At 39.8% G+C, this 26,386-nt stretch overlaps 1 protein-coding gene across 2 annotated transcripts in view; it reads right to left on the bottom strand.

Annotated features, from left to right (window-relative positions):
• PLCH2 (phospholipase C eta 2) overlaps positions 1-25,640 on the bottom strand; it is a 95,620-nt gene extending 69,980 nt beyond the window's left edge. For both annotated transcript variants that reach the window (XM_075721517.1, XM_075721519.1), the window contains exon 1: positions 25,529-25,640. In XM_075721517.1, coding sequence (XP_075577632.1) covers positions 25,529-25,640 — 112 coding nt within the window. The remainder of the gene's footprint in view (positions 1-25,528) is intronic.
• Between the last annotated feature and the right edge of the window lie 746 nt (positions 25,641-26,386).

Here is a 26,386-nt window from a genome sequence, read left to right as displayed (position 1 = left end):
AGTTACAGAGTCAAGCTGAAGCATACAGGCAGGAACACTCCCACTGTTAATACTTGCGAAGAATCACTAGTGCCCTCCTGACATCAAGAAGTATTTTATAGAATGCACCAACCAGCGAAATTTTGATGCCTCTCTTATCTAAGATGAGAAGCTACTAAGCCTTTCTAAAGGCCACGCTCAGAATTTGGAGTCTTACTGTCCCTCTTTGAAGAGCCATTTTGCCAGTGGGAGGAACGAGGGGAAGGGCATTTCCCAGTGACAAGCGCACATGCCGGTCATTCAGCTTCAGCCACAGGCTTCAGAGAGATGGGCGGACAAATCCTCTTTCTGCCACAGCCTTTCTGAGGAACATCAGAAGCCACTTAATTACTCTCTGCCAGATTTTACAAGATGTTTATGCCAGGAGACATACACGTAAGGACCTAATTTTCAGAATCAAAGAGGCATCTACCTCCTATGTACTTGAAGAAGACTCAGTCATCTAGAGCTTCTGAAGACTGCATTAACTGCCTACATGTATCTGGGAATGCAAATAATTTAAAAATCCATCCAACATTAAAACAGAGATTTTTAAGCTCCTGCCTTTAGGCAAATTGCAAAGCATTCTGTTATCAAGTGAATAAGGTACACTTGCATACTTTTCCAAAAGCTGCGTTAACTGAATTTCAAATTTAAATTAACCAAAACCAGCTCAAACTTTACTGTAACAGCTCTATTAGCTAGTTGGGATTGTAACATTGATATGCACTAACTTGGAATTGTTTGAATCTCCCCCTTGGCTTATAGCCTGCTCTTTAAATCCAAATAGCCAGGAGCAGCAGCACAGGAAGTGTGTGTATATTAAAAAAAATCTCTTTCAGAAGAAGCCTCATCTACTTCCATAGTCACACCTTTGAAGTACAGTCTTAATGGGGAAGACCACAGTACATGGCCTTCCTCACCAGTTGCCAGGTACTTATCTTCCACCTTTGTCAGCACGACAGGACTGTATTTGATATCGAGTACAAACTGCAGCCTGAGAAATAGGTCAGGGGAATGCATGCATGTCTGAAAGGACTGATTTTCCACACATTCTACTCTGCTGTGAAAGGTGTGTGTTTGAGTATATATAGCACTGAAGAGGACATCAGGCATAATTCCTCATTCAGCTACTAACCTGAGGATCATTTCCCTTCTGGTGACTCTGCTGTTCCTACCTCCCAATACTTTCCCTGTCTTTTCTACTCGGTTTTGTAAACTCAAGTGAGGGGCTAAATCTCAGCTACTACAGCGTGGGCCTGATTATTACAGAGGCATCCAAGCCACAGAGACACAGGTCACAGAGATTAACACTCAATTACCTCAGATCCCTTTGCTTCTCCACATAATCTTTTTTCTCCCTTAAAAATAGAAATGCATTAAAACTCCTGTTTGAATGCAGCCCAACACAATTCCTTTATTCCATTTTTCTTTTGCTGGTAGTGGAAGGGAGCACGCTCCCAGCTCCTCTGTGCTTGTTCGCGTTACCACTTTTGACATACTTTCACCCTACAGCCTAAAGCTCAGTTCCCTCTGAGAAGCTAGCATCAGTGCTATTGGAGAGCTGTGGAAAAGGCACAAAACAACCACAAGCAGAAGAGAATGATGGCTGCCAGAACTACATGAATTATCCTTATAAACAAGCAATAACATGCTTCATGATAAATTGCATCTTTGTTGTTTGCTGAGGACAAGACACAAGATACCCAAAGACAGGAATGGAGCAAAGAAACAAGTTAATCTTTTCCTTTTTCAGAAGAGAGCACACAGAACATATGACACATGTGACAAAACATGTGTAGTAAGTGGCATTTGGAAGTGAAACCTGTCCTGAGCTAATTCTCTCCCCAAGATCAAAACTTGTAATCATTGTCACAACTCTGACCTGGATTTCTGAACAGACACACAGCTTTCAGACAGTTGAGCCATAAAGGGCTGAAAAATGCATAGTGAGGTGGTCTCAATTACCAATTAGTAATAGAAGACAACATATGTTTGCATATATAAAAAGCAGATGTGTTGCACTCTGGTCCATTGTTCCAAATAAATTGAAAAAGAGAAATGCATTGTGCTGTATAAGCACTAAGTAGATGAAGCATTCATGCTTTGTTAAACTTTCCAGACACTCGAGGGTGTTTGAAATTACGATGCATGTTAAATTTAAGCACATTTATTATCCACGTGTTCTGAATGTAATGAACACTTCACTGCCTCGCATTTCCTACTTAAAAAATAGCAAATTTTCTAAACAGAACACACACACACGTGTATATTGTGTAGGTCTATCAGAAAACCTTTAGGCATACAGATACTCTGAAGTAACAACAAATGCCTAATTTTAAACATTTTCCTATAGCTTTTTTATTTATGCACACACAACTTCAAGTGCCTACAAAAGCAGTTACAATAAAACAGATTTCCAAAAGTGTCAGGCATTTGTAAGCCAAAGGGAACTTTGGGTACTTTGCACTGGAACTTCTTAAATAAGAAATTTCATCATAAAGATACTTTCAACGGGAAAATCCTACCTAACACACACAAATTACTTTACCTTTACCTGCTACCAAAGTGAGAACAAAACAATTTGCACTATAAGGCTTCATATTTAGTAGCTGCAACTCTAATACATTTGATTTTGGATAAACATTTTCCAAACTTTGTTTTCAAACATGAGATTGAAGCAGAGGATAAAGATGCACTCCACAAGGAAATCAGTAGAGTGTGGAAATTATAGTTTGCTAAGTGCACTAATTTGGACTCTGGGTACTTATTAAGATGAAGTAACACACCTTTTTTGCACAGTAAAAAGGCATTTCAAAACAGAAGTTATTCCAGTGTACTTTGTGTTTTGTAATATACAATAAACTCCCTAAGTAGATATTATGGGGAGAAGGGTGCAATTTCCAGTGTCAGATTTTCAGTGTATAGATGAACACCCAAAATGAGATACCCAGGTCCTACTGGAAGATTTAGGGCTTGTTTCTTTACTTCCAAGCACTCTTCTATATGCTAATGCGTTAATTTAGCCTCTGCTGAGTACTGGCACAGAATTAATCAGGTCAGTGCAAGGAGACTGCTAGCCCCAATTACACCACCTTTAAATACTTCTTTTTACTGTCAGTTCAACTGTTACTCTTCTGTTTTTAAATTGGTTTCGAACTCAAGATCCATGGGGCAGGGGGCAAGCCCTTCCCCAAAAACGCCACTGACAAGAGGCCAACACCCTCGGCTCCTGAGGTTATTCCCCTTTTCTCCACAGCTTGTTTACCGGATTGCTAAGCATTCTGGAAGCAAAGGGAAGGGGGTGGGGAAGAAGACGAGCTGCCACATTTCTAAAATTAGCATCTTCTGTCTCTGAGAAGCCTGTGGAGATTTAAAAAATTAGGTTTCTCTGCAAGATGCAGAGATGTGGAATTTAAACTGTGTTACACATCTAAAGTCTTAAGCTCTGTTTCGCACCAGAAAGCCAGTTCACCTTCCGTCCCGTCCCCCCCCCTCCTCCCAGCTGTTAGTCAGAGACTATTACCACAAAATACCAAGTCCATTTTATTATATAAAGTAATTACATTCATTTGCCCTGCCATCCATGAGCAGCCTCATGGCATCCTCCACATGCGCCTGCCTATACGCTCCCAGCCTCGCTGCCTTTTACAGGTCACTCCCGCTGTGCTGTCAGAAGGGCACTGCGAGCACTGCAATTCCCTGTTCAGTGCGTTTCTCTCCCCTCAGCTGTATTTTTTTGGTCCTCAGGTGCCAGGTAATGCCCTGCTCAGAGAACATGTTGTGTCCTTCAGTCGTTAAAAGGCAAGCACTCGTAATAGAAGCTGCTGCAATTAACTGGTGTGTCACATATGCATGTGCAGATACAGCCATCGCTGTACTAATTCTAATTCCAGAACAGAATTACAGAGTGACATGCTGTTTTTAACACACATGCTGTCATGAAAACACAATTAAAAGCGATCTTTGATCTTTGTTAATTATTAATAAAAGCCAGCACTAAAAGAACCAATTGTGCCTCGGTTCCTGTCAATCACCGTCACGCTACCAGTACCATTTACTCTGTACAAAAGTATCAGAAGCAGGAATAGACCAGTGGTGCAAAACGTTGAATGGAAGAGACTCAGGAATGAAACTCCATTTCCTTTCCAAGAACCACAAGAGTGCCAAAGTCTGACTTTGGTTTACTTCCTGAAAGGAGCCAAAGACTCAGCCATGAAACAAATGCAGGCTAGCACAGATTTAAGAAATATGGAACTGGAAATCTTTGTTCCAAAATTCCTTTTTTTTTTAGCAATCATATTTAATCTATTCCTGTTACAAGTCTAAGTTCATATCTTCTAACAACTATATTTGCTTAGATCATCTCATACCACTTCTTTCAGATACCAGAAACATCAGTGGACAGTATTGCAGCAGAGACTTGTGAAAAGAATTGGGAAGGTTTTTCACGATTTCTACAAAGAAAAGTGCCCCAAACAATACATGTATTTTGGATCAAAATGTTTTGTTTCATCAAAATAGTTACTGACTTAAAAAGCACATGAGATAGTAATATATACTAAGTAATATATACTGCATACTACTAAGTATATATACACACACTATATATAATATAGTGTGTATATATAATATATACTGTATACTACTAAGTAATATATACACTATATAGAGTATATAGTATATATCCCAATATAGTGTATCTATATACTGTATACTAATCTATATTACACCTTAAATGAGATGAGATGTTTCAAAACAACCAAAAAAAATCTGCACATTTTGTTCCAAAACTGAAACATCAGGTTTATTTGAACATTCTGTGAAATACTTTTATATTTTTAATCTGAAATGAAAAACAAAAAAACCCCAAAATTCGATTTTATAAAACATTTCACAATCGGTGAAGCTCCATAGACTCAAAGTAAGTGATTTCATTCAAGTTACTCTAGCCATCTCTAGTTTAGATGTCTACTGTCAAACTCTTCTGGACCTGCTTTGAGTCTTGACGTTAGCAAAAGATGGTCTTCTCACGTACTTCCTGACTGGAGACAGAGAAATCCACACGAACCCGCTCCACAATCCAACAGAGCTAGCGAGAGGGTTCAAGAGAGCCGAGTTCAGGCCGTGTCACATCCCAGGCATCAGGGCTCTCCTCCAGGTACCACAGACGCTGTAATTCATAGCTTAACGCAGGAACTCGCTGCCAGTTAAGGCCCTACACACGTATCTCCACATACCACTGCTAAATTAAAACTGTCACCCCTTTTAGCTATTTCCTACGAATTAAATGAAAGGACAGAGTTCCGGTTATCTTATTAGGCAGTCTGAGCACCAAAAAAACAGCCCGCAGGCAGTAGCTTCACTGTTCTTACTGATACCCTCCGTCCGCTTTATGTTTGCACAGCCCTTCGAAATTCCCAGGATCTGCCTTTGTTACGAAAAGCTGAGCTTACTTAAAGGTGACCGATGGCCCCGATGCATGAAACCCCCTACTCTCTCTCTAAGGCAAGCCCCTGCCCCCAGCAGCCCAGTGAATTTAGTCTGTCCTCGCTGTCCACAGGCCATGGTTTGTTCATTCTTGGTAATAAATGATGAATGCCCTCCCATACGCGGCTGTTACTCAAACCACCAGCTAAATAATGTATGAATAAATGAAGAGACTCCTCTGAGGGGAGAGAACGGTGGGGGACTAACCTTTGAATGATGTGCTACAGCAGCAAGCATCAAAGCTTTACTACCAGGTTTGACCCCAGCTGGGTTTTATTTTTTGAAAGGGTTAGAACTAGCTTCTTAGGAACATAAATGGCTAAACAGCAGGGGCATGGCATGAAAGCTTGCCCAGAAACACAGGGAAAGAATGAAACCCCAAATGAAGAAATTTGCTAGAAGGTCTTCACAATCTTGTATCAGTCTGAACTGGGGCAGAAGGTCACAAGTAAATTGATAATTTTCACCAGAAATACATTGGTAGTTAATTCCCACTAAGACAGACGGTGTTCTGGTTCAAGAGAACGGATGCAATTTGAAAATACAAAGTCTGCAAATAAAAGGTGAAGAAGGGCTGGTCAAGAAGTTTCTAAGCTTGTAATAAGCTTAGAATGATAGAAATTTAGAATAAAGACAAGTGACAGTCCTTGACAATATTCACCTAATCAAACCGCAGCCACACAGCTACACTGAGCAAGATCATAAACTTCATTATTTTACTAGTTCATTATGAGGCAAATTTATAAACACAGGTGCAAATAATTCATAGTTTCTGTTACGCAGAGATCGTACTGCTGCTTCAGGCAAAAAGAATCTGCATTAAAATACATCTGCAAAACTGTATTTCAAAACAATACCTTTGTAAAGGGGAAAAAAGGGAATTACCATACTGCATTAGGCTGTATCTCCACATAAGACAACCGAGGTAGATTCCTGGAACATCCAATTAAAGCTTGTTAGACCAAAGTTGGAATGAATTTGAAATGAACCAAAATTTGCCTAACAGATCAAAGGATGAAGGAAGCGTCCTAGTGTCATGAAGAGAAGGAAAGGGGAATTAGTTTCATCCTTGGATGCCTTATCTGATTACACTTTGTGCCCAAGGAGTCAAAGGATCCAGTATTACCTGGAAGTACTTGTTTTACACAATCTCTGATAAAGATAATCTGATCATTAGCTGGCATGTTGAATTCCCTACCAACACTATATAGATAAGAAATTTTTCTTTCTTCACCCACGTCAGTTGGTTGAGCTTGGCAGCACTACTTTTACTTTCATCCCATGGATGCATAAAAGCTTCATTACATTTACAGATCCAGCAAGTCAGTCTTTAAGTCCATTTACTGTACTCATTATCTTAATATTCTGCCCTTTTCTTGAGATGCAGACAATCTCCTCATTTACACCAAGCAAGCTGAACTGTTAACTTTTAAAAGTTTGTGACAACAAAACCAGTGCACCACAATTCCAAATTCCTAACGGCTGCCGGTGGCCCTGGAGCAGGAAGAATGCATTTAAATGGTAGCTTTCTCCCTCTCAGAAGTCTTCGTTGACAAAAGTTCCATGAAGGCCATTGCTATAAACACCCACATTTGACTATTCCATAAGGAAGTTGTTATTTCAACTTTTTGACAAGTCTGCCTCCTTAAAACATGATGCAGCAGAATAATGATTTGATTTTCTGGACAATGGCACTGACAAGATGACCAGTTAATCCGAAAGGTTTGCAGCCTGATTTTTTTTTAAAAAAAAAAAGTCTAGCTTGTGTTTTGTTGTTACAATTAAATCAATGACATGTATTCTTGGTCCCCTAGCCCCTCAACAACATACTAATTATTCATAAACTTCATAATGCCATTTCCTGAGCTACATCTATGATCTGGGAGCTGCTCTTCCCCAGACACTGGATGGAAGAGTAAGGAAATTTCATAGAATCATTTACGACACTATAGGTTGCCTCTGTTGATAAAAATCACATCACTTAATAGAGATGTAGCAGACACAATCTGCTTAATGGCCACTATTCCTAATTTAATTTCAAAACAAGTAGTCACAAAATACAGGCGTACTGGCAGGCTAAACTTGAAAGCAGCTGTAGGATGCAAATTCAGTTTGGTTAAACTTCACAAGAGCTGTAACAGCCAGGAGTGTTGTTGTCAAACCTTCTACAGAGAAAGTAGCGTGGCATTCCTGAAACTTACAGGTTTCCTGAATCCTTCTATAGCAGAGATATGATACAAAAACTAGAAAATAGGATTTCAGATTCCAGATCTTACTCTAATGATAATTTCTACTGTAATGTTAAACTTTGGGGTAAAAGTTAAAAAGCATCACCTTACAATATTGTTCCTCAGAAACGCTGAAATAAGTTTAGGTTGGAAGGGAGCTCTGGAGATTATCTAGTGTAGCCACCTGCTCAAAGCAGGGCTAAAACTTCAGGTTTAGGTCAGCTTGCTCTGTACTTGTTCTGTTGACTTTTGAAAATCTTCCAAAACAGAGATCCCACAGCATCTTCAAGGCAACTTGGGGTAGTACTTAAGAGGTCTGAATTGAGGTCCACGTCCGCCACGTGTCCACCCCTGCCACGTTCAAGCTGCCCTTGTTTTAGCTTGTGATCTTTGCTTCTTGCCTTTTCACTGTGTACCTCCGAGAAGAGCCAGGATCCACCTTCCCTGTAAGTACCCATTAGCAACGGAAAACCGCGACTACATCTTCTCCTTGGTTTCTGTTCTCCAGACTAGCCAAGTCCAGTTCCCTCACCCTCTCTCCTCATACATCACATGCTCCAGACCCACAACATCTAATCAAGCGCTGCTGGATCTCAAGTTGGAAACATCACACATGCATTGAGGAACCAAAACTGGGAACAGTACGCGACGGGGCCTCAGAAGCAATGCGCAGAAAGGAATATTCGCCTCCTGCGGCCACCTGAACATCCTGCCACCGCCGATGAGCACAGCCAGCCCTCCTTGCCACGGGGATGCGCTGCGGACTCACGCTTCACTTCACACCACGGAAAGAAAAGCTCTCCCATCCAAGTCAGCAGGCTTTGAATTAGCCCCAAAAGTGCAACCACTGCCAAGGGCAGGAAGAGAAACAGGGACTGGCACATCTACAGACTGTTCAGTCTTCAGAGAAACTGGAAATATACCTTTGTGCACTGAATCCTTCTGCCCTTCTGCACAGTGAAATAATCAATCCACTGCACAAACTATCAATCTTAGACATAAAACGTCATGCCAAAGCAGGCCAGTGTCTTCCAGGTAATTGCCAAAGCCTCTTTACTTTTTTTAGTGCGTTTCATCCATGGAGAGCATAAGCTTCACCCGTTCAGGTGCTGAGGACAGATCTAATATTTATTTCTCCATAAAAAAAAGGATTGGAACAATCTGTCACTGCATCGTCTCTTGTCCCCAAATTACCTAGTTATGCTGCATGTTTCACAACAAAAAAAGTGGCACAGGAGCTTCACAACTCCCTTACGCTTCTAACTTTTATTCTTGCCTCAAACTTCCATCAGAACAAAGTGGGAAAGCTGCATAGCTTGGATGTCACTTGAAGTCAGTTAGCCACTTTTACTGAAAAGCAAACAGCAAACTGCACACAGTACAATCAGTCAAGTCACCTGAATTCACAGTAGGAAAGAAAATCAGGGTATAAAAGGCAGTAAAGAACCCAGCACAGACTCTCTGGTGTTAGCTATTGGCAAAGTCACTCTCATACCAAATCTATATTTACAGGACATCATGGCCATGATACACAATGCAGAGAATACAGACTTTATCCCTATCCTACCTGTCTGTAAGTAGCTTGAATCTAACATCTGGTACTTGCACTATTAAAAAAAAGCTCTTCCAGTGGAGCATTAATCATAAGCATCTCAGTAGTGCTGTGGCAAATGCATGCTAGTAGAGTGGGGAAGGTTATATAAAGCCTACAGAGAGAAGAAAAATGCAAGAATAGAACTGTTCCGCTGGAAGAATATCCCTGAGGTCACTGTTTCTGCAGGCACCGAAAAACCAAGAAGGTAGCCCTACACCCCGCAAGACAGTTAAGTGGTTGTTCAGTAGAGCTTAGAATAAACTCTAATCTCCCCATTTAACATCTGAGGACCTGGCTTGCACAGCACCTGAATGCCTGCAGGTGCTTTGAACAGTTAGATGCATTCCATGTGTTAGCTGTAATTTACTTGTCAGTCATTTACGTGACTAATTATCTACTCAGAATGGCTCATCACACAGGATACCTGAAGTGTTACAACCATCACTAAAGATGTGATAGCTTTATCCTCCAACAGAACAAAGATACAAGTAACATCATCCTCTATGCAAACAGGCATTGTCATAAAACATGCAATTGACACACGCGTATACAGAACCACAAAAAATACACAGCACTGGAGAATAAATTTGAGATCTAAACACGTTAATGGCTTAAATGAACTATGTACCGCAGCCAAAGATAAGAGTGACTGCACAAGCAAAACTGATCAGCATAACCTACAAGAGCAAAACTACTGTATAATCTCTGAGAGGATGCAGGTACATCAGAACTGTGGGGCAGTTAGCATAAATGATTCTACTCCAGACAGCAGTGATTAATGACATTAAGAAATGATGTGTAGAGTTTAGCACGCTGCATTGTGGTGTAGTCCCTCTTATTGAAAAGCCAACCTTCATTTCCTCCCTCAGTAAAGTTTGCAAGGTACACTTAAATGTAACGTATATAGCTAATGAAACTGCTCTGAAGTAAACAGATTTGTCAGAGTTATAAATTGCTCTATCTTTAGCATTACCATTTCCCTGAAGCAGTACATATTTCATTTACAGTAAGTGGAATGGATTTTCATTTACTTAACAGTCTTGTTATTCATCTAGATACTATGGCCATAATTAATAAAACATGCCTGCTTAGAGATGAAAGAGCTTTTGGAATGACAGCGTGCTGATAAGGTCTAAAAAATATTATCCTCTAAACAAACAGGGTCAAACAGCTACATAAGTATCTCTGAACAAGTGAGAAAAAAGGAAGAGTAATGTGATGTTGTCAAAGTACTACTAAAAAAACAACTGTGCCCATAAGCACATGTACAATTTATCCTTTAGCTAAAATCTAGTGTATACAGTAAAAAGAATAAATCCACCTACTGTGCTTCTGCGGTGGGCTTCCTAAATCCATCGTCTTGTAGAAATAAATATTTTTTTCAATTGCCTATGTCAGAATGTAAAAATACTCAGCATTTTCCCCTCTGTCTTGCTCCCTCTTCTGCCAGTCCCTCTTTCTGTTCATGCGAGAAGGCAGTTTAAATTTCATCCCATTTATTAGCTCAGTCACTGAGGAATCGCTGTCAGTTTTCCGATGGTACAAGCTCCTTCACTGTACACAACACCCGAGGAAGCGGGGGAGAGAAAAGAGGTAGGATTTTATCTAAACTACTTTTTGCTGGAACAATTAACTCTTCATTGACTGACACCTCCTTCCTGGTATCTCCAGCGTCAGTTGACACTGACATGTCTGTTCCTCTAAGGCAACAGGGAATTCTTTATGACAGCTGGTTAACGCTCACATTCCTTCTTTTAAGATTTCCTGTGCTTTTCTCTTTCACTGCTTAACAAGGAACTACAGTCAGACACTGCCACAGCCATGATTTCTTACAGCCATCTGAGGTGTCCCTTTTCAGTTATGCCAGAGTGATTAAGGATCACAAATCCTATGAACTTTCTAAGTTTACTGTGATCCCCAGTCACCAATGGCTCCTACAACTTCTAGAGATCTCTAATAGGTATTTATTCTCCACTAGTTAATGCTTGCTGCTTCTTCAGGTAGAGTATTTAAAACCTCTAACCCTGAACATGCAAAATAACAGAACAAAATTCTTTGCAAAGAAAACAAATTCACTGCATCTAGAAAAGTAAAATGTGGATGCACCTGTATACACCACCTTCATCCCCAAACACTTAACATTTCAAGATAACAGAAGACAATCACATTTGTTCCTTTGCTGTGAATTTACAGTCAAGTAAGAAAGGACAATCTTGCTCCATTTTTCTCAATCACCTGTTCTAAGAAAGAAACACAGTTCAGTAACACCACCCCATAGCCAGTTCAATATAATCAACCAGGACTGCAGAGGTTTTTACAAGCTTAGTGTTTTCCTGGGAGTACGATATGCTCTGTAGATATCTGCATCTCTTAAGAGAGTTTTAACTTTTTAGTCCCTGCCCACAGTAAAACTTCTCCGATGCAAATTTTTACCTAGAGCTGCGTGAGAAAAACAAGTCAAAAAGAACTAGATTTTCCTAACTAACCATTTTCTTCTGGAGGACAGCATGCTGGATTTAGCCCAAAGAAACCTTTTTTTCCTCTACTCTGCTCTTGTGAGACCGCAGCTGGAATACCGCGTCCAGCTCTGGGGCCCCCAGCACAAGAAGGACACGGACCTGTTGGAGCGGGTCCAGAGGAGGCCACGGGGATGATCCAGGGGCTGGAGCCCCTCTCCTGTGAGGACAGGCTGAGAGAGTTGGGGTTGTTGAGCCTGGAGAAGAGAAGGCTCCGGGGAGACCTTATAGCAGCCTTCTGGTACCCAAAGGGGGCCTACAGGAAAGCTGGAGAGGGACTTTTTACGAGGGCACGTAGTGACAGGACAGGGGGCAATGGCTTTAAACTGAAAGAGGGTAGATTTATATAAGGAAGAGATTCTTCACAATGAGGGTGGCAAGGCACTGGCACAGGTTGCCCAGAGAAGCTGTGGCTGCCCCATCCCTGGAAGTGCTCAAGGCCAGGTTGGACGGGGCTCTGAGCAGCCTGGTCTAGTGGAAGGTGTCCCTGCCTGTGGCAGGGGGTTGGAACTGGAGGGTCTTTAAGGTCCCTTCCAACACAAACCATTCCATGATTCATCATTAGAGGTAACATTAGTTTCTCTCAGCAACAGCATCTATACCAACTCAGAAGGATATCTTCCTCAGAAAAATCTCTTTAATCATTTTGGCTTAATGCTACTGAACCTCAAGCATGCAGAGAAGCAATATGATTCCCCATCATGGCAAGCATGATCCTTGAGACTCATTCTGATCACTAGCTAAGGAGTCTGTATCACACTGAGAAAAAAAAAAATTAACAAAACCTTAAAATATTGCCCACAATAATCTCATTTGCTCTTCCCTATAAACCATTCACAGCTCTTCTATTTCGTGCAGAGCATTTTCAGCAGAAAAGGTCCATAATAGAACAGCTTCCCTTTACGTTGGCTACACAGGTTTAACTCATGGTTTGTATCTCTGAGATCATGTGTTCAAAAGTAGAGTATTCGCTTTTTTTTTTTACTATATAGCCAGTGATGCAGCTGAAGAATCCTGTAGTTGCCTGGAAGATAGCAGCAGCCATGCATAAAGCAGTTCCTCATAGTTAATTAACTGTAGAAAACCGCTATGATTTGCTTCAGAAGACAACTGAAGTTATTTGTTCTCTCAAGAAACAAAGCGTTCCTCTCTCTGATGAAGTATTTAACCTCAGATCGAACTGACAGATAAGATTCTGATGTGAGCAAAGATAAAAAGAAAACTGCTTGTAGATGAAGGGCATTTAAATGTTTTGGGAGGTAAGCAGTATCTAAAGCCAGGCAGGTTTCACAGCATCACAGAGCCAGGGAAGGCTTGAATTTTAAAAAGCCATTTGCCAAACTCCAAATGCAAACCAAAGCCAGACAACAGTCCACGCTGTAAGACACAATGGCTAAGAGTCACTTGGCTATATCTGCATTCAGTGACTTTCAGAGGGATTAAGTTTACCAGAACTATCAGCAGATACAAATAATTTACTTGTGAGAAAATGTATGAGGGAAGAGGCTCAGCTTTCGGTTACAGTGACTGCAAGAACAGCATCCTTCTGAGCTGATTTGATTGACAGACTTATTCACAGCTTAAGGGGTGTATCTTGAGAACTTCCCACAGATAATGCCAATATAGTTGAACTTTGTTAAAGAATACTGGATCCCCCCCCCAATCTTTGACAAACACACAGGCTATGCACCCATCCAAATGAATGAAAGGAACACATTTTTCCCCTCACAGCATTATAAAGACTTTATTCTTGATTGTTTCAGCACTGGTTCAGTCAATCCAGAACTTAGTTTACTACCTCTAAACATACTGCACTTATTCTAACCATGTGACTGAGCATTATTTTTACTTATTTCACTAATTTCTAAGAATCAAACTATAAAGAAATGTAACTTCCCTGCTACCAGATACTCACACCTATCAAGAACTTTTATTCTGTCTTGCAACTAGCAGCAGTTTTGAGGGAACACAGTAGTAGTTGCCCTAGGTAATAACCCTCAAGCGATGCCAGGTACAAAAGCTCTAGGAATAACAGCACTCTGACAGAACTGGTTCCGAGGCAGTATGAAACTTTCCAAACCTGCATTCTAGAAGGATGAAATGAATGTTTGGAGGCTACGTAAATATGAGCACACATACAGCACAGTCTTCTATGATTTCTCTTTTTCAAGGGCAGCCTGCACAGTACTGGTCATCTATAGGAGAAGAGCCATATTTATGCATCATGTTTTTGTCGCTGTACTGTTCACAAGAACTGTTTAATAACCATGGAAGATATATATACATAAAAAACTTCTTGTTCCAAAGTCTCCCCTCTCCTTTCCCGTTAGGTCTGTGCTCATGATGCCAGCCCAGCAGTTGTGCATTCAGCCAGTAGATGGCAACAGCGATACAGACCGACCATCGGACCGGCAAGATTCCCATCCCAGACTCTGGAATGCGTGTGCCAACAGTACTGCTTATTCTGCTTGGAGGGTCCCATTTCCCACTACATGCTTCTAAAATCTTTACAGGCAGCAACAGATATACGGGAGAGCAAGAAAACTTGAGGGGGGAGATTTTAGTGGAGGTGGAAGAAGAAACAGGAGACAACAGTCAAGTGATCTAGTTTCTAATCCATGTTCAACCATAAAAGCTCTTAACACCAGCACACCAAAAATTTAATATGCCTCAGGCTTTACCTCAACAAAATAATTCCACTTCTTCCACTAGTGACACAAAAATAGATCCATTAATCACAGCAGTAGCTCAGATCAGACAATACTGTGATACAGATAGCATGTTACTCAGTTGTTGCCTTGGAAGCCTAAAGAGGGTCTTGGTCAGTCTCCTCTCCAAGACTGGTTATTTCTGTAAGGGACATATAACTTGGTCACAGATTCTCTAGAGAGCTTTAAATTGTCTCGGAGTAATGTAAGAGTGTCTAGCACCTCAAAAAAGGCAGTCTGAGTTGAATTTCTGCTCATTAGAAAGATTTAATTAACCTGTCAAACCTGCCATTTGTTACTTTCCTTTTCAACCTTTGAAGTGAAGGCCTGATAATTTTAAGTTACAGAAATGAAAATCTGAGATGCGGATTTCTGCTATAAAGCTGACATATGGCTATACCTACACGTGTAGTACACTGGGTTTTTTTCCCCAGTACAGAAAAAACACTGGTTCTGCAACGCAGTTCAGTCAGTACCTTTTATCTTGTTTTCACTAGTTAACTTCTACAGAAGAAAGAGAGTTAGCATATAAATTCACTATCCAAGTAACTCTTCCCTTTTTATTATAGTCGCATGACTTCAATAGCACACAGCAAAGAAAGGTGAGGCCAAACTGCAATATTGCTACTGACAATGGAGAATGACCAGCAAATCAGATCCCTGCCTTATGTACCTTTATGGTTCCCATTGCTATTTCTGATTGTTTCACAACCTTCCACGCGTTTATCCTAACAAAACTCCACTAAGACAAAGACAGGCAGTTATTAGTATTTCATGGATTCTAAAAGAAAATCACTATCCAGGGTCAAAGCATGTGTGAATCGGAGACAACAAACTGGAGACCTCTCTGCTCCATTGCAGGTGCCAAATTCAATAGTATTTAAGCTCCTAACTTCCAACACATTTCAGAGGGAATGTCTGTGCCTGAATAGGAGCTAGGAGACTAAACACCTTTAGGCATCCTGGCACAGAGCCTCCAAGAACTACATTACAATACACTTTACTAAAAAACAGGCAAACAAAACCCCCCACCAAACAAAACAAAGAAAGAAATCAATCTGGAAAGCTTGACAGTTTTTCATTGCCTGCTGAATCTATTTGGGCTAAATGGCAGCACTCATTTGATCCAAACTAGTATTCTTAAGGAAACAAGTATACATTCCTCAAAGACGGGAAAAAGGAATATATGAGTCACATCAGCTGAAAGATAAGATACCGAAGCTCAACACAGTCAAAATGAAATGCAAGATCCTCATACACTGCTTGGTCCAGATTTACTATAGAGCTGCACCTTCTATCATCATTTATCCTACAAAAGGATCAGAAATAGATATAAACCGGAACAGTAGTATTGTAAGGCCACTCTGTAAATAGGCAAAGGAAGGTAACAGCTGAGAAAGAACCCAGGTTGTGGAGTGCTTGCATTAGTCTAAGCACAAGCTAGAAGGTTTAGAGATTTATGTCGCTTTTGTACCATAAGAGCACAGATCAAGATCATTAAACTGGACCAAAACAGTCCAGATATATTCTATTGCAATGCTGAAATGCTTAGTCAGATGAGTTTTAACTGGTTCATCGTGAACGTTAACAGCCTCAAGAAAGGTTTTCATTCAGTGCAGTACATCAGAGTACTTTTGAACCCTATTGACCCTTTTGCATTTTAAATGTTTCAGATACAGCAAGATTAATTTTTGCACAAATTATCTGAAATATAAATTAGCTGCTTTACGTATCTCTGAATACCTCAAAACAAACAAACAAAATAACCCAAGTGTATTGCAATCAGTCCAGACTTTCCATTTAAATTTTCCTAATGCTTTCATTAATTGCAACTATTACTTCTCAGTCTGTTTCCTCATGCTGGTTTCCTAGCGATTTGATTGCTCAGTTATGTTTTGTTCACGCACCTCAAGCTGTCCTTCTCGTGTGCACTTCAGCATCAGTTCAGGTCCTTCAATAATGACAATGGTTAATACAATGAGTATGAAAGTCAGTAATTATTATATACAAAACCACACCAAGTACTTTCAAAATTTTTGTTGTAAATTCTCAGATTAACACTCCTCAATCAGCTGCAAAATAAGAATTACGCTGTGTGCATTGCTGTAAGGTGGGTTTGGTTTTGTTTTTTTTTTAAATCAAATGATAACATGGAAATACAACCCATGTCAGGGATGCTTACATGGAATCACTCGTTGCAAATGAGTGACAAAGTGTAACTAAGCATTGTCTTTATATGTCATCATCTGTATCTTATTCAAACTTCAAATGATTTGATAAATCTTAATTTTGAGGAGGTACACTTAAGCAAATACTAAGTTCTAGTGACTTTTCTCACTTTTTTTTAAAGTGAAGATTGCTGAAATAATCTGCAAGAGAAACTCTAATAAGCCATCACAAAAATGATTGTTCAAGTTTCTGTTAAACTACCTTTTGCATCTGGAAACGAATTCTTTGAGGCCCTGTAACCTGGGTTCAAGTGGTTCCATCTGGACTCTTGAAGACTGAGCCTTCTGCTCAGCCCTTTTCTGGCGGAGAGATGGAGGGAAGCAGGGACTGCATACTGAGCCAGACGTCTTCCTGGTGCCTTCCGTCACATATGATTCACAAGTCTCTGCCCTACATCAGGTGTACGTAACATATGTATGGAACATGCATGTGTATAGTTAAGGGATGTATGGATAACATTAGGAACACCGCTGCCCTCTAGTGCTAAGTTACAGTCAAATATTAGCTTCTGTACTGCAAAATGACCTGAGGACCAGAAGTAGCTCTTGTCATCAAGTAATTCCAGATACTTGCTTTACAATGCACACTACATTACATAAACGGCACAATTTCTTACTATTTTGTCATGTCTTAATGGGAGATAAAACAGCTTAAAGACTGAATTATTTCAAACAATTTTTCTTCTAAGACTTTAATAGTATTAAAGAATGCTACATGAGCATGGACAACAGAAAACTGTTTTTTTCACAAACTGAAAATTGATTCAAGTTTCACTGTTTCATCAGTCCTCAGATCTGCTCCAGACCACCACCACCACCTGAGATGAAAATATATCAGTTTGTGATCTCTCGGGCAAAACACCCACCTAAATGTTTGGCTGCTTATTTGCACATATATGCCTGCAAATAGAACAAATTTTGTTTTAAAAAGCTGAAAGCCTGGCTAGAGATTGCCAGTCACATTCTGAATCTGCATTAAGCAGCAGTAAAATCCTAAACTCAGGGAAATTCTAGGCTGAAATGGGCTCAAGCAATAACGTAGAAATGCATCTCCATCTATTTAGCTCTACTGTCCCAACTCTCAGGTACCAAGGTTCAGAGTGCTAAACCTCAGAGCTGCAGATATGCGTACCAGTTGCAACAGAGGTCTAACGCTTATGAATATCTAAATGTTCACACCTCTTCTGCAAATGAAGTTAATCCTGTTAATTTGTTACTCACCCAGAAGCCTCAATAGAAATTCACCCAGTACGCTACACGCAGAAACGCTTTTGAGCCCTCCATTTACACCCCTTTTTTTAAAATGTACGCATTCTAGGACAAATTCTGCCCCTCGGGTACACACAAGTTTACTTCCAAAGAAGTCACTGCCTTATGCCCAAGGCACAGAATTTACGTTATAGAAATCCCGCATATAGGTGAAATGGCTGAGAGGAACGGCAGGGGAATTCTCTACCCCAGCTCGGAAGTGTCTATCCACTGGAGCAGGTATATAGAGCTGCCTGCTACACAGACGGTCTGTTACTGTCCTCCAGTTTAATCCTGTGGGGCACAGAGCAAGGATTCAGCTCATCCAGGATAACTGCAAAAAGCAAGCAGCAGAATTTGGAAACTGCTGACTGCCATCCTTCTGTACAGTTCACACTACAATTCACAGCTCAATCAACGTCTCTCATAGCCCTACTCTAGGTCTTTCTCTAATATTTTAAAGTGTTAACCTGACAAAAGTAATAGCACCTTTTCCCTCCCATTCTTAGCATGTCAGTCCCTTGCAGATTTAGATTAGGCATCCCTAAATGGAACCAACTGGTACCTAGAATACATAACGAGAGTGCTAAAAGAACGTTTGCCTTATACAACAGTTGCTTCACTTATTAAACAGCACTAAAAGCAATAAAAGACATGTTTGGTTTTTTTTTTTTTAGTTTAAATCTAACTTAAAAAGAATTCTGCATGTCTCGAAGGAGCGGCTTCAGCTTTATTTTTTTTCAGTTGGTGCATTTGCTTTTTGGCAGGAAAGAGAATAAATAACACACCAAACTTATTCTCACCTAACTCACTGTTTCTAGCTACACAAAACTTCCAGGGTTCAGACTCTTTTGGGGTCTACCGATTGTATTTTGCAGGACAGTTCCCATGCAGCTGATACCAGTACCCACAAGTGTCACCATCTAGGAGATCTTAGTATAGTTATTTCATTTCGGAATTGTTTATGTTGAACATTATCATCATTTGTATTTCAGCACAGGTAATAAAGACCCAGACATGACTGGGAAGTGTCTGTTGTGCAGGAATAGGAGTTCCCATTTATAATCAAAATCAGAGACAACAGAAGGACAAAAACAGTCAAACAAGTCAGTAACAACCAGAACTAGAATCTGGGTCTGCTGAGCAGTCCAGTATTATATCCTTAGATTCATGTCTTTACTACAACAGTCCACGGATTCATGGACACTTTAAACTAGTATAAGCCGACATTGCCAACAAAGGAAACAATAGTGCATTCTGCAAGCCTCGCTTGTTCATTTTTGCCTCTGCAGCAAAAAGGAGGACAAACAGCAGCTTGCTGTAACGCTATAGCCTTACTCTCCATTCAGGAGGGAAAAAAGGTGTTGAAAACATAACGCTTCACGTTGAGAGTATGCAAAAACTTTAGGATTTGGTGTCAGAATTTTGTAGTACCCACTGTCCATGTAGTATCAAATCAAGGAGAATGACGTGTTTAAGGTTAAACACTTGGGATAAACAGTGTGTCTTTTCAGATTTGATTCAAACCGCATCAACAAAACCCAAACCAGTATCAATTCTTCAGTCACTCTCTAATACATGCAGAACTAGTAGAACCACAGTATCAGTTCACATTTTATTTCTAACTGATGGGCAGTTTCACAGAACTCCAGCTTTAATTCAAGTTACTTTCAGACAGCTGATGCCAGCTCACATAGCATCACTTGCGTGTCTGTTCTTCAGCTAAACTTGTATCATAGACTGGTTTGGGTTGGAAGGGATCTTTAAAGATCATCTAGTCCACTCCCCCACCATGACAGAAGCACTGCTCATGGAGACAGGCGGCATGTTAGAGCCACATGCTGAAGGCCATCGTAAGTACTCCTCCAGGCTAATCTGATGTGCTATATATCTAAGCAAACAGGATTTTGCATGTCTGTGCACAACACTCTTTCATCAGATTACAAGGGAAAAGTGAGTCTAGACATGCCGGAACATATTTGAAAAAATAGAGGATTACTGAATTTGCCATATACCTCCTTGATTTTGGACTTTCCCAATGCTGCTGTAATGTTGAATCACATTATACAGCAAAATTATGGAAAAGTTCATTGCATTCCACTCAGATTTCCTTTTTACACAGCAATCTTATTCCTCATCCATATAAAGCCTACACAGAAAAGCAGAGTTTTTATTCCAAAAAAGCAACAAATTTTTGAAAACTGTTTGTCTGAACTGATGAAACAAATCAGAAGACTGCAGAAGAATGCTAAGAGTTTCAAGCTGTCTAACATTAATAAGTATGGTACAGAAGTAGACTGTAGGTAGCAATGATACTATGGGACCAAATAATCAATTGAGGAGCATTTATTTAACTGCATGGATGAATTCCAACTAGTGATTTAACTCTCTAGCTCCATCCTCTCCTAAATTTTCTTGCAGATATATTCACACAAATGAGAAACCTGAAGTGTTACAGTTGACAGCATGGGCTTGATAAAGCTGAAATGTTGTATTTGAAAGCATAGGCTACTCAAGACAACAGCTCAACAGTGTTACGATCACTTCTGTCTAGATTGCTTAAGCATTTATTACAACACAAAGACAAAATAAGATACAAGCTGTCACTGCACTACACAGCATTTAAACTGAGTCATAGAAAGAGTTAATTAGGGAGGTAAGAACAAACTCAAGTGGGTGTTCTGAACAAGTCTGCAAAGGGATTCCTGAGCTGCAGACCAGCTTTTGTTTAGGTTCAGACCCACTTGCATTGGAATGCTGGAAGTGCTGCACAGGCACAATGAAGACTTTCTCCCCCTCCAGCTATTTCTGCCATTTCTTTGCACTTTGGCCTAAGCATGCACAGACAGAGCTTTATGTACAGAAGTATATAACGGACAATTCTTCTTCAGGAGGCAACAAATTACAATTCATCCTACAAATAAGTAGATCCCTAGAAGTCAGTTTATATAATATTGCAATAACTGGAACATACCATCTTACTTCTGTAGTGCCATAACACACAGATGATGTAATACACCTACTTCACCTCTAAATTTCTGCACTTTTCTTTTTCAAACCCCTTGCAAACCAACTTATGAGAAAGAGCTAGAAAAAAAAAATTATCATTGCTGGTTTGATCTGCAGGAAACAATTTTTGTAAATATTTCTCTTTTTCTGTTGACACACTGTAATAGCAGTATTGGGGCAACCTTCCCCAGAGCACATGAGCAAGCACATCTTCACATGCTGAGGAACCGCAAGATATGAATTGAACAGCTTGCAGAGTTAAGGACAGGAGAGCTCAAGAGTTGTGCAAAGGCAAGAGAGGGCAGTGGAATGCTAAAGATCCCACCACAGACCTTCAGTATACAAGAGTTTGCAGCTAAGAAAAACACCTCTTAGGAAAGGTCCCAGTTTAGCAAAGTACTTCAGCACATGCTTCCTTCCATTGCTAGTGATCATGACGCTCAACTCAAGCTTCATTTAGCCAACTGCTTGCACATTTGCCTAAGCTACAACACCACAAACAGGACATTAATAGAGGCTCAGCAGACTTTTGAAAGAATAAAAAAAAAAATCCTACAACGCTGCTGAAAAAATGTGTATGCATTTAACACATGCATAATAGCAAAACTGTAGTTACTGTTTGCAGGAAGTTAAAAATGTGTCCATTTCCTTTAGATAACCTTTCAATTAAGAATATGCTTTATGGTTATTTTTAAAAAAAGAAGAAAGCAGTCATAGGAATAATTTGTGAACAGATGCTCCACTTAGCTGCATAAATTCAAGAATAAATATAGAATATTTAAGTACTTACTGCATACAGTGAACACAAGAAGCACATTTAGACAATGATCAAAGATGATGGCTACCTCTACTAGGAAAAAACTAGTATCACTAAATACATAAGATTATATATTCAGCCCCATTAATGCTAGTAAAAAATATATGTATCAGCCCAAATACAAGCCAGCAGAAAGCTAAACTGACCTCACAATTGCTGGAAATTTGGCCAAAATTATGAAATTAGTTCCTGTGAGAGCCCAGCCAAAACTTTCAGTGTTGTCTGCTTCATGACCGTAGGCAGTAAATGAGAATGTATTTCAAGCAAATGAGTCCTGTGTTGAATACATGAAGTTCTGATTAAATCTTGGGTTAAATCAACTTTTTTTTATTTTAAATGCAACAAACCAGCTCCTCCTCCTTCAGATCTCTCCTGTAGCACAAATTCATCTGCCACAGACATCAGTTACACAATTCCCTTCCTCTTACCCAATCTCCAGTCAACACCTGATGTGCAAAATCACATCTGTAATCTCCAGAGCTTCCCAAGAGAAGAGCTTATTTTCCTCTGCGCAAGCTGTCAACACTCAAAAAAGAGCAACAGCTAACAATAGTTATTCTTTGAGCTCTGTATTTCTCAGCTTGGTTCAGACAACTTCATGGCACAGAGCCACAACCTGAGGCAGTATAAATCCTGTTCTCATCAACTTCAAGAAAGATTTTCCAGAAGCACTTGAAAGAATCAAGGAAAAAAGCTGCAATTGGTTTTGACAGTCTCATCCTATGATACTAATTTACATTTTTTTTTAAATATGTGGCCCAAAATGTTTTGCTTTGAGAAACAGGCTGGGTTTTCCTTGCTGTTCTTATGGCCGTCATAGCTGCATTCTACTGCATAATTCCTCCCAGTTTTCCCAGCATTTAGTGTTCCCTCTGGAATATATCTGGTAAAGATTAAAGAACAAAATATTTCGGAGCACTTGGTGCTGCTGAATAAAGCAGCCTGCTTGAAAGCCAAAAAATAGTTGATAGGCAACTGCACTAGTATCACCCACAAAAAGGATAATGTGAAGTTATAGGGCTACCACTGTTTGTTTCTTGTTAGTATGAATTGCTTTGACAAGAAAAATAATTTTTTGTCCACAAAAAGATTCAGCATACCTCACTGCCTTCTTAAGAGGAATTCAGCAGACACAAACATTTGCTCTAGCAAAGCTGCATAGACCAAATTCTGGGACTCTGACAAATTGTCCTTTCTCTTCCAATCCTCCTCCCTCTCAAATCCACTGAACATGATTTCAGTCTAAAGACTTTCCTATTTCAGGATCAATGACCAGCACGAGACGCTTCAGAGACCTATGGAAATAAAACTTGCAATGCCAGATATAATAATAAGTATCTCTCTCCTTCTGCTAGATATAATCCTGGTATCTACTAGTTCCTGGATTGAACCCTAAAAATGAGGCTTAATTAGGATATGATTGATACCATTTAATAAATGGCCAATCTCATTTTTATCTACATTCAAAAGCCAGTTCTTGTTGGCTATCTTCTGTCTACCTGTCTTGCAAAGAGAAGTTGAACACATTCCTTTTAAATTCCAGTGCTTATCTCCTAACGCATGAAGACTTTAAGACTTCTATTCCTTTTCTCTCTCTCATCTGTGTTTGTGTCTTGTCAGCTTCATTTTTACATGTATTGTTTCCAATCCACATTAATTGCCAAAAGGGAGCTACAAGCCACCAAACTACTTCTCACTGAAGATATTCCAGCTAATAAATTAATCTCTCAGAAAAACATCTCTGCTAACCAGCACTGGGAGGGCAGCTAAGAATGCAATGATCAAATTTAAAATGGACAGGTTTGCATTCTTTCAGAAGAGTGTTAACTTTTATTAGCCACATTTTCAAACTAAACCAGACACCCATTATCTGTTGGGGACAAGGAGGGACAAGAATAAGCAAACAGTCTAATATTGGGTTCCCACTGCATTTGGACATGAAAATCAAAAAGCAGGAGTGCAGTTTCTGTGTACAGCTCCTTGATTTTATACTTGAAAACCTGCTTATGTTGGAAATGTGTTACTCTTCGAACACATAGACCTTACATTCTTACAGATACAATGAAAGGCACGCAGCCAGGAACATGGATGTATCCGTTGGTTTCTGTAAAAGCACCAATGTTACGATTCTTTGTTAACAAACCATGGATGATATGCACATCATCTGTAGTTTCAAAAGCAGTTGGGCATGTATCTCCAAATATGCTTCTTATCTTTGAAGACATTTTAAGCTTCATATATTTAGTGAAGCAACAACTGAAACATTTCCTGCCATGAGAGATGCAGTTCAAGATCAGAAGGGATCACAGGCATTTTATGGGAAGAGCGCATACCCCACTGCAGCCACAAGTCAGACAAGGATTCAGAGCCAGCTTGTTACCGACGCAAACTCGTGCTGTTTGAAGGTCTGGTAACTAAGAGTACTCATGTTGTCCTTCCAATCTACCTGTGAATTTTGCTATAGCGGTATTATTTACAGCCACAGAAGACATCAAGATTCTAATCAGCACATTAGGTGAGGGTAACTGTATTTTTCCTTAACTTGGGAGTAGAAGTCATTTTCCCATCTATTTAAGCACATCTCAAAAACACTCCAATCATTTATTCAAGTATAAATGTCACCAGTTACATGAAGATGCTATGCTGTCTAGCATGTTTTGGGAAGCACTGGTAACATTAGAGTCATAATCTTACGTTATCATGCAGCAAAGGGTTTCATAATAATTCATACTGTACTTAATGAACACTGAAAAAGCAAGTAGTTCCTTCATGCAAAATAGTTTCTAAAATACATGCATAAATTTCACCCTCCATTAAAATCACCAAGGAACTAACTGTTTTTAATGGAGAAAAGAGTTTAGGGGTCAAGGGATTAGTCTAGGTGTCAGTTTAAAACAGTGAGCCAAAAAAAGGCTCGCTTTTAATTGTATCTTCCTGCATGTTAGGGGGTTTGCTACCAGTAGGTGAACACAACACTGTGCTGACAAACAAATAAAAGCAGTTTGAACTTTCTTAAGACTGCAAATGTAAAGTTGATCATGCAAACACCTCCACTCTAAGAATACGGGATGAGAAAATTTTAGCAATTCTACACATAAAGGTCCCTTCCCATGACTCAAATGTCACAGACTGTGTGTACAGGCAAGGCCATAAGAAAGACCGATTCAGAGATAGCCTTATTGTATAAGACAATGTTCCATATTCTATTTAAACTTGCTACAATTTTTGCCTTCCAATACCATCTCATTTTATTCCCAGCCTCTATCAGGTGTTTACAGTCTCATATATGCTACCAACTCCTGGGCACTACTGGAACAGGTCAAACACAGACCAGAGTAGTGACACTTCGTTTGCTGGTTTAGGGACTTGGGGGGGTTGGTGTTTTTTTCTGTTTCGTTTTTTTTGGGAGTTGAGGCAGGGGGGGTGTTTGGTTTGGGGGCTTGTTTGTTTGGTTGGGTTTTTTTAAATACATTGCACCCAAACTGTAGTCATCATACCAACTACACGGGAAAAAAGGGACTGAGGAATATACAAGCACAAGTCTCTCAAACAAATTTAAGGAAATCTAGAAATCCTGTATGAAACCTCAATACAATAGAAGTAAATTGGGAGTAAAAGAAAGTATTTTCAATACCAAACTATTAGATGAAAGGATGGTAACCTTTCACTTACCTATTTGGATGATGTTTGCAGAGAGGAAATGGAAACAGTTTCCATCATGGAGCATGAGTTCTTCTCTTTGTGTCAAATCCCCTGCTACAGATTTTGGAGAAGCCAGAGCCATCTCAAGCTTTCAAAGCAGTGTAACAACAGTGCTTGTTCCAAGTCAAAGTATTTCAGAACAGGTATCTGCTGAAAGATTCAGTCGAGTAATAAAGTATCTGAGAAAAATCAAGAATTTCAGGATGTTGTTGGCTTACTTCGGAAGTCACAGCCAGTGCCTTCTCTGGAATTCCACATTCAGGAGACTGTCCTGGTTTAGTCCTGCTGACACATATTCCATGCATTGAAGAATAAAATTTATAGTATCAGTGTGGAGAAAGAACTACCACTGAGCTCAGTCTTGACAGAATGGATGTGATGACCCTTCCCAGGAGCAATATTGTTACAAGTATTCGGTGTATCTTCCCTGGGTCTCTTGCATGTTGCAAACCTGGAGAAGACAATTTTTTTAAATAATGGAAGTTGCTTTAACTGTTTATTATACAATATTTACTGCAGGAACATAGCTAGATGACATACAATGGACTGACCTCAGCAGTTGCTTATAGCCAGACAGCTCCTCACATAACAGAAGCCACCGACTCTTCTTTCCCTCACTCCAGTATTTTCTGTAATCACAGAAAACTATGCTTTTGCCAGCAGCAGCTTCTCCAGAAACCGAACTACTCGTGCTGGGTTTAATTCTTTTATATATACACACATATATACACACACACATATATATAATATATACACATACACTTAATCATTCTCTGTAAGTGAAGGTATCGGCTATATTCCCAGAGGACAGTTTTGAGAACTATCTGC

Source organism: Pelecanus crispus, chromosome 15 (genome assembly GCF_030463565.1).
Source record: "Pelecanus crispus isolate bPelCri1 chromosome 15, bPelCri1.pri, whole genome shotgun sequence".
Classification (NCBI taxonomy): Eukaryota; Metazoa; Chordata; class Aves; order Pelecaniformes; family Pelecanidae; genus Pelecanus; species Pelecanus crispus.
Note: the sequence above shows the minus strand (reverse complement) of the source record. Positions and strands in the feature narration are given on the sequence as shown.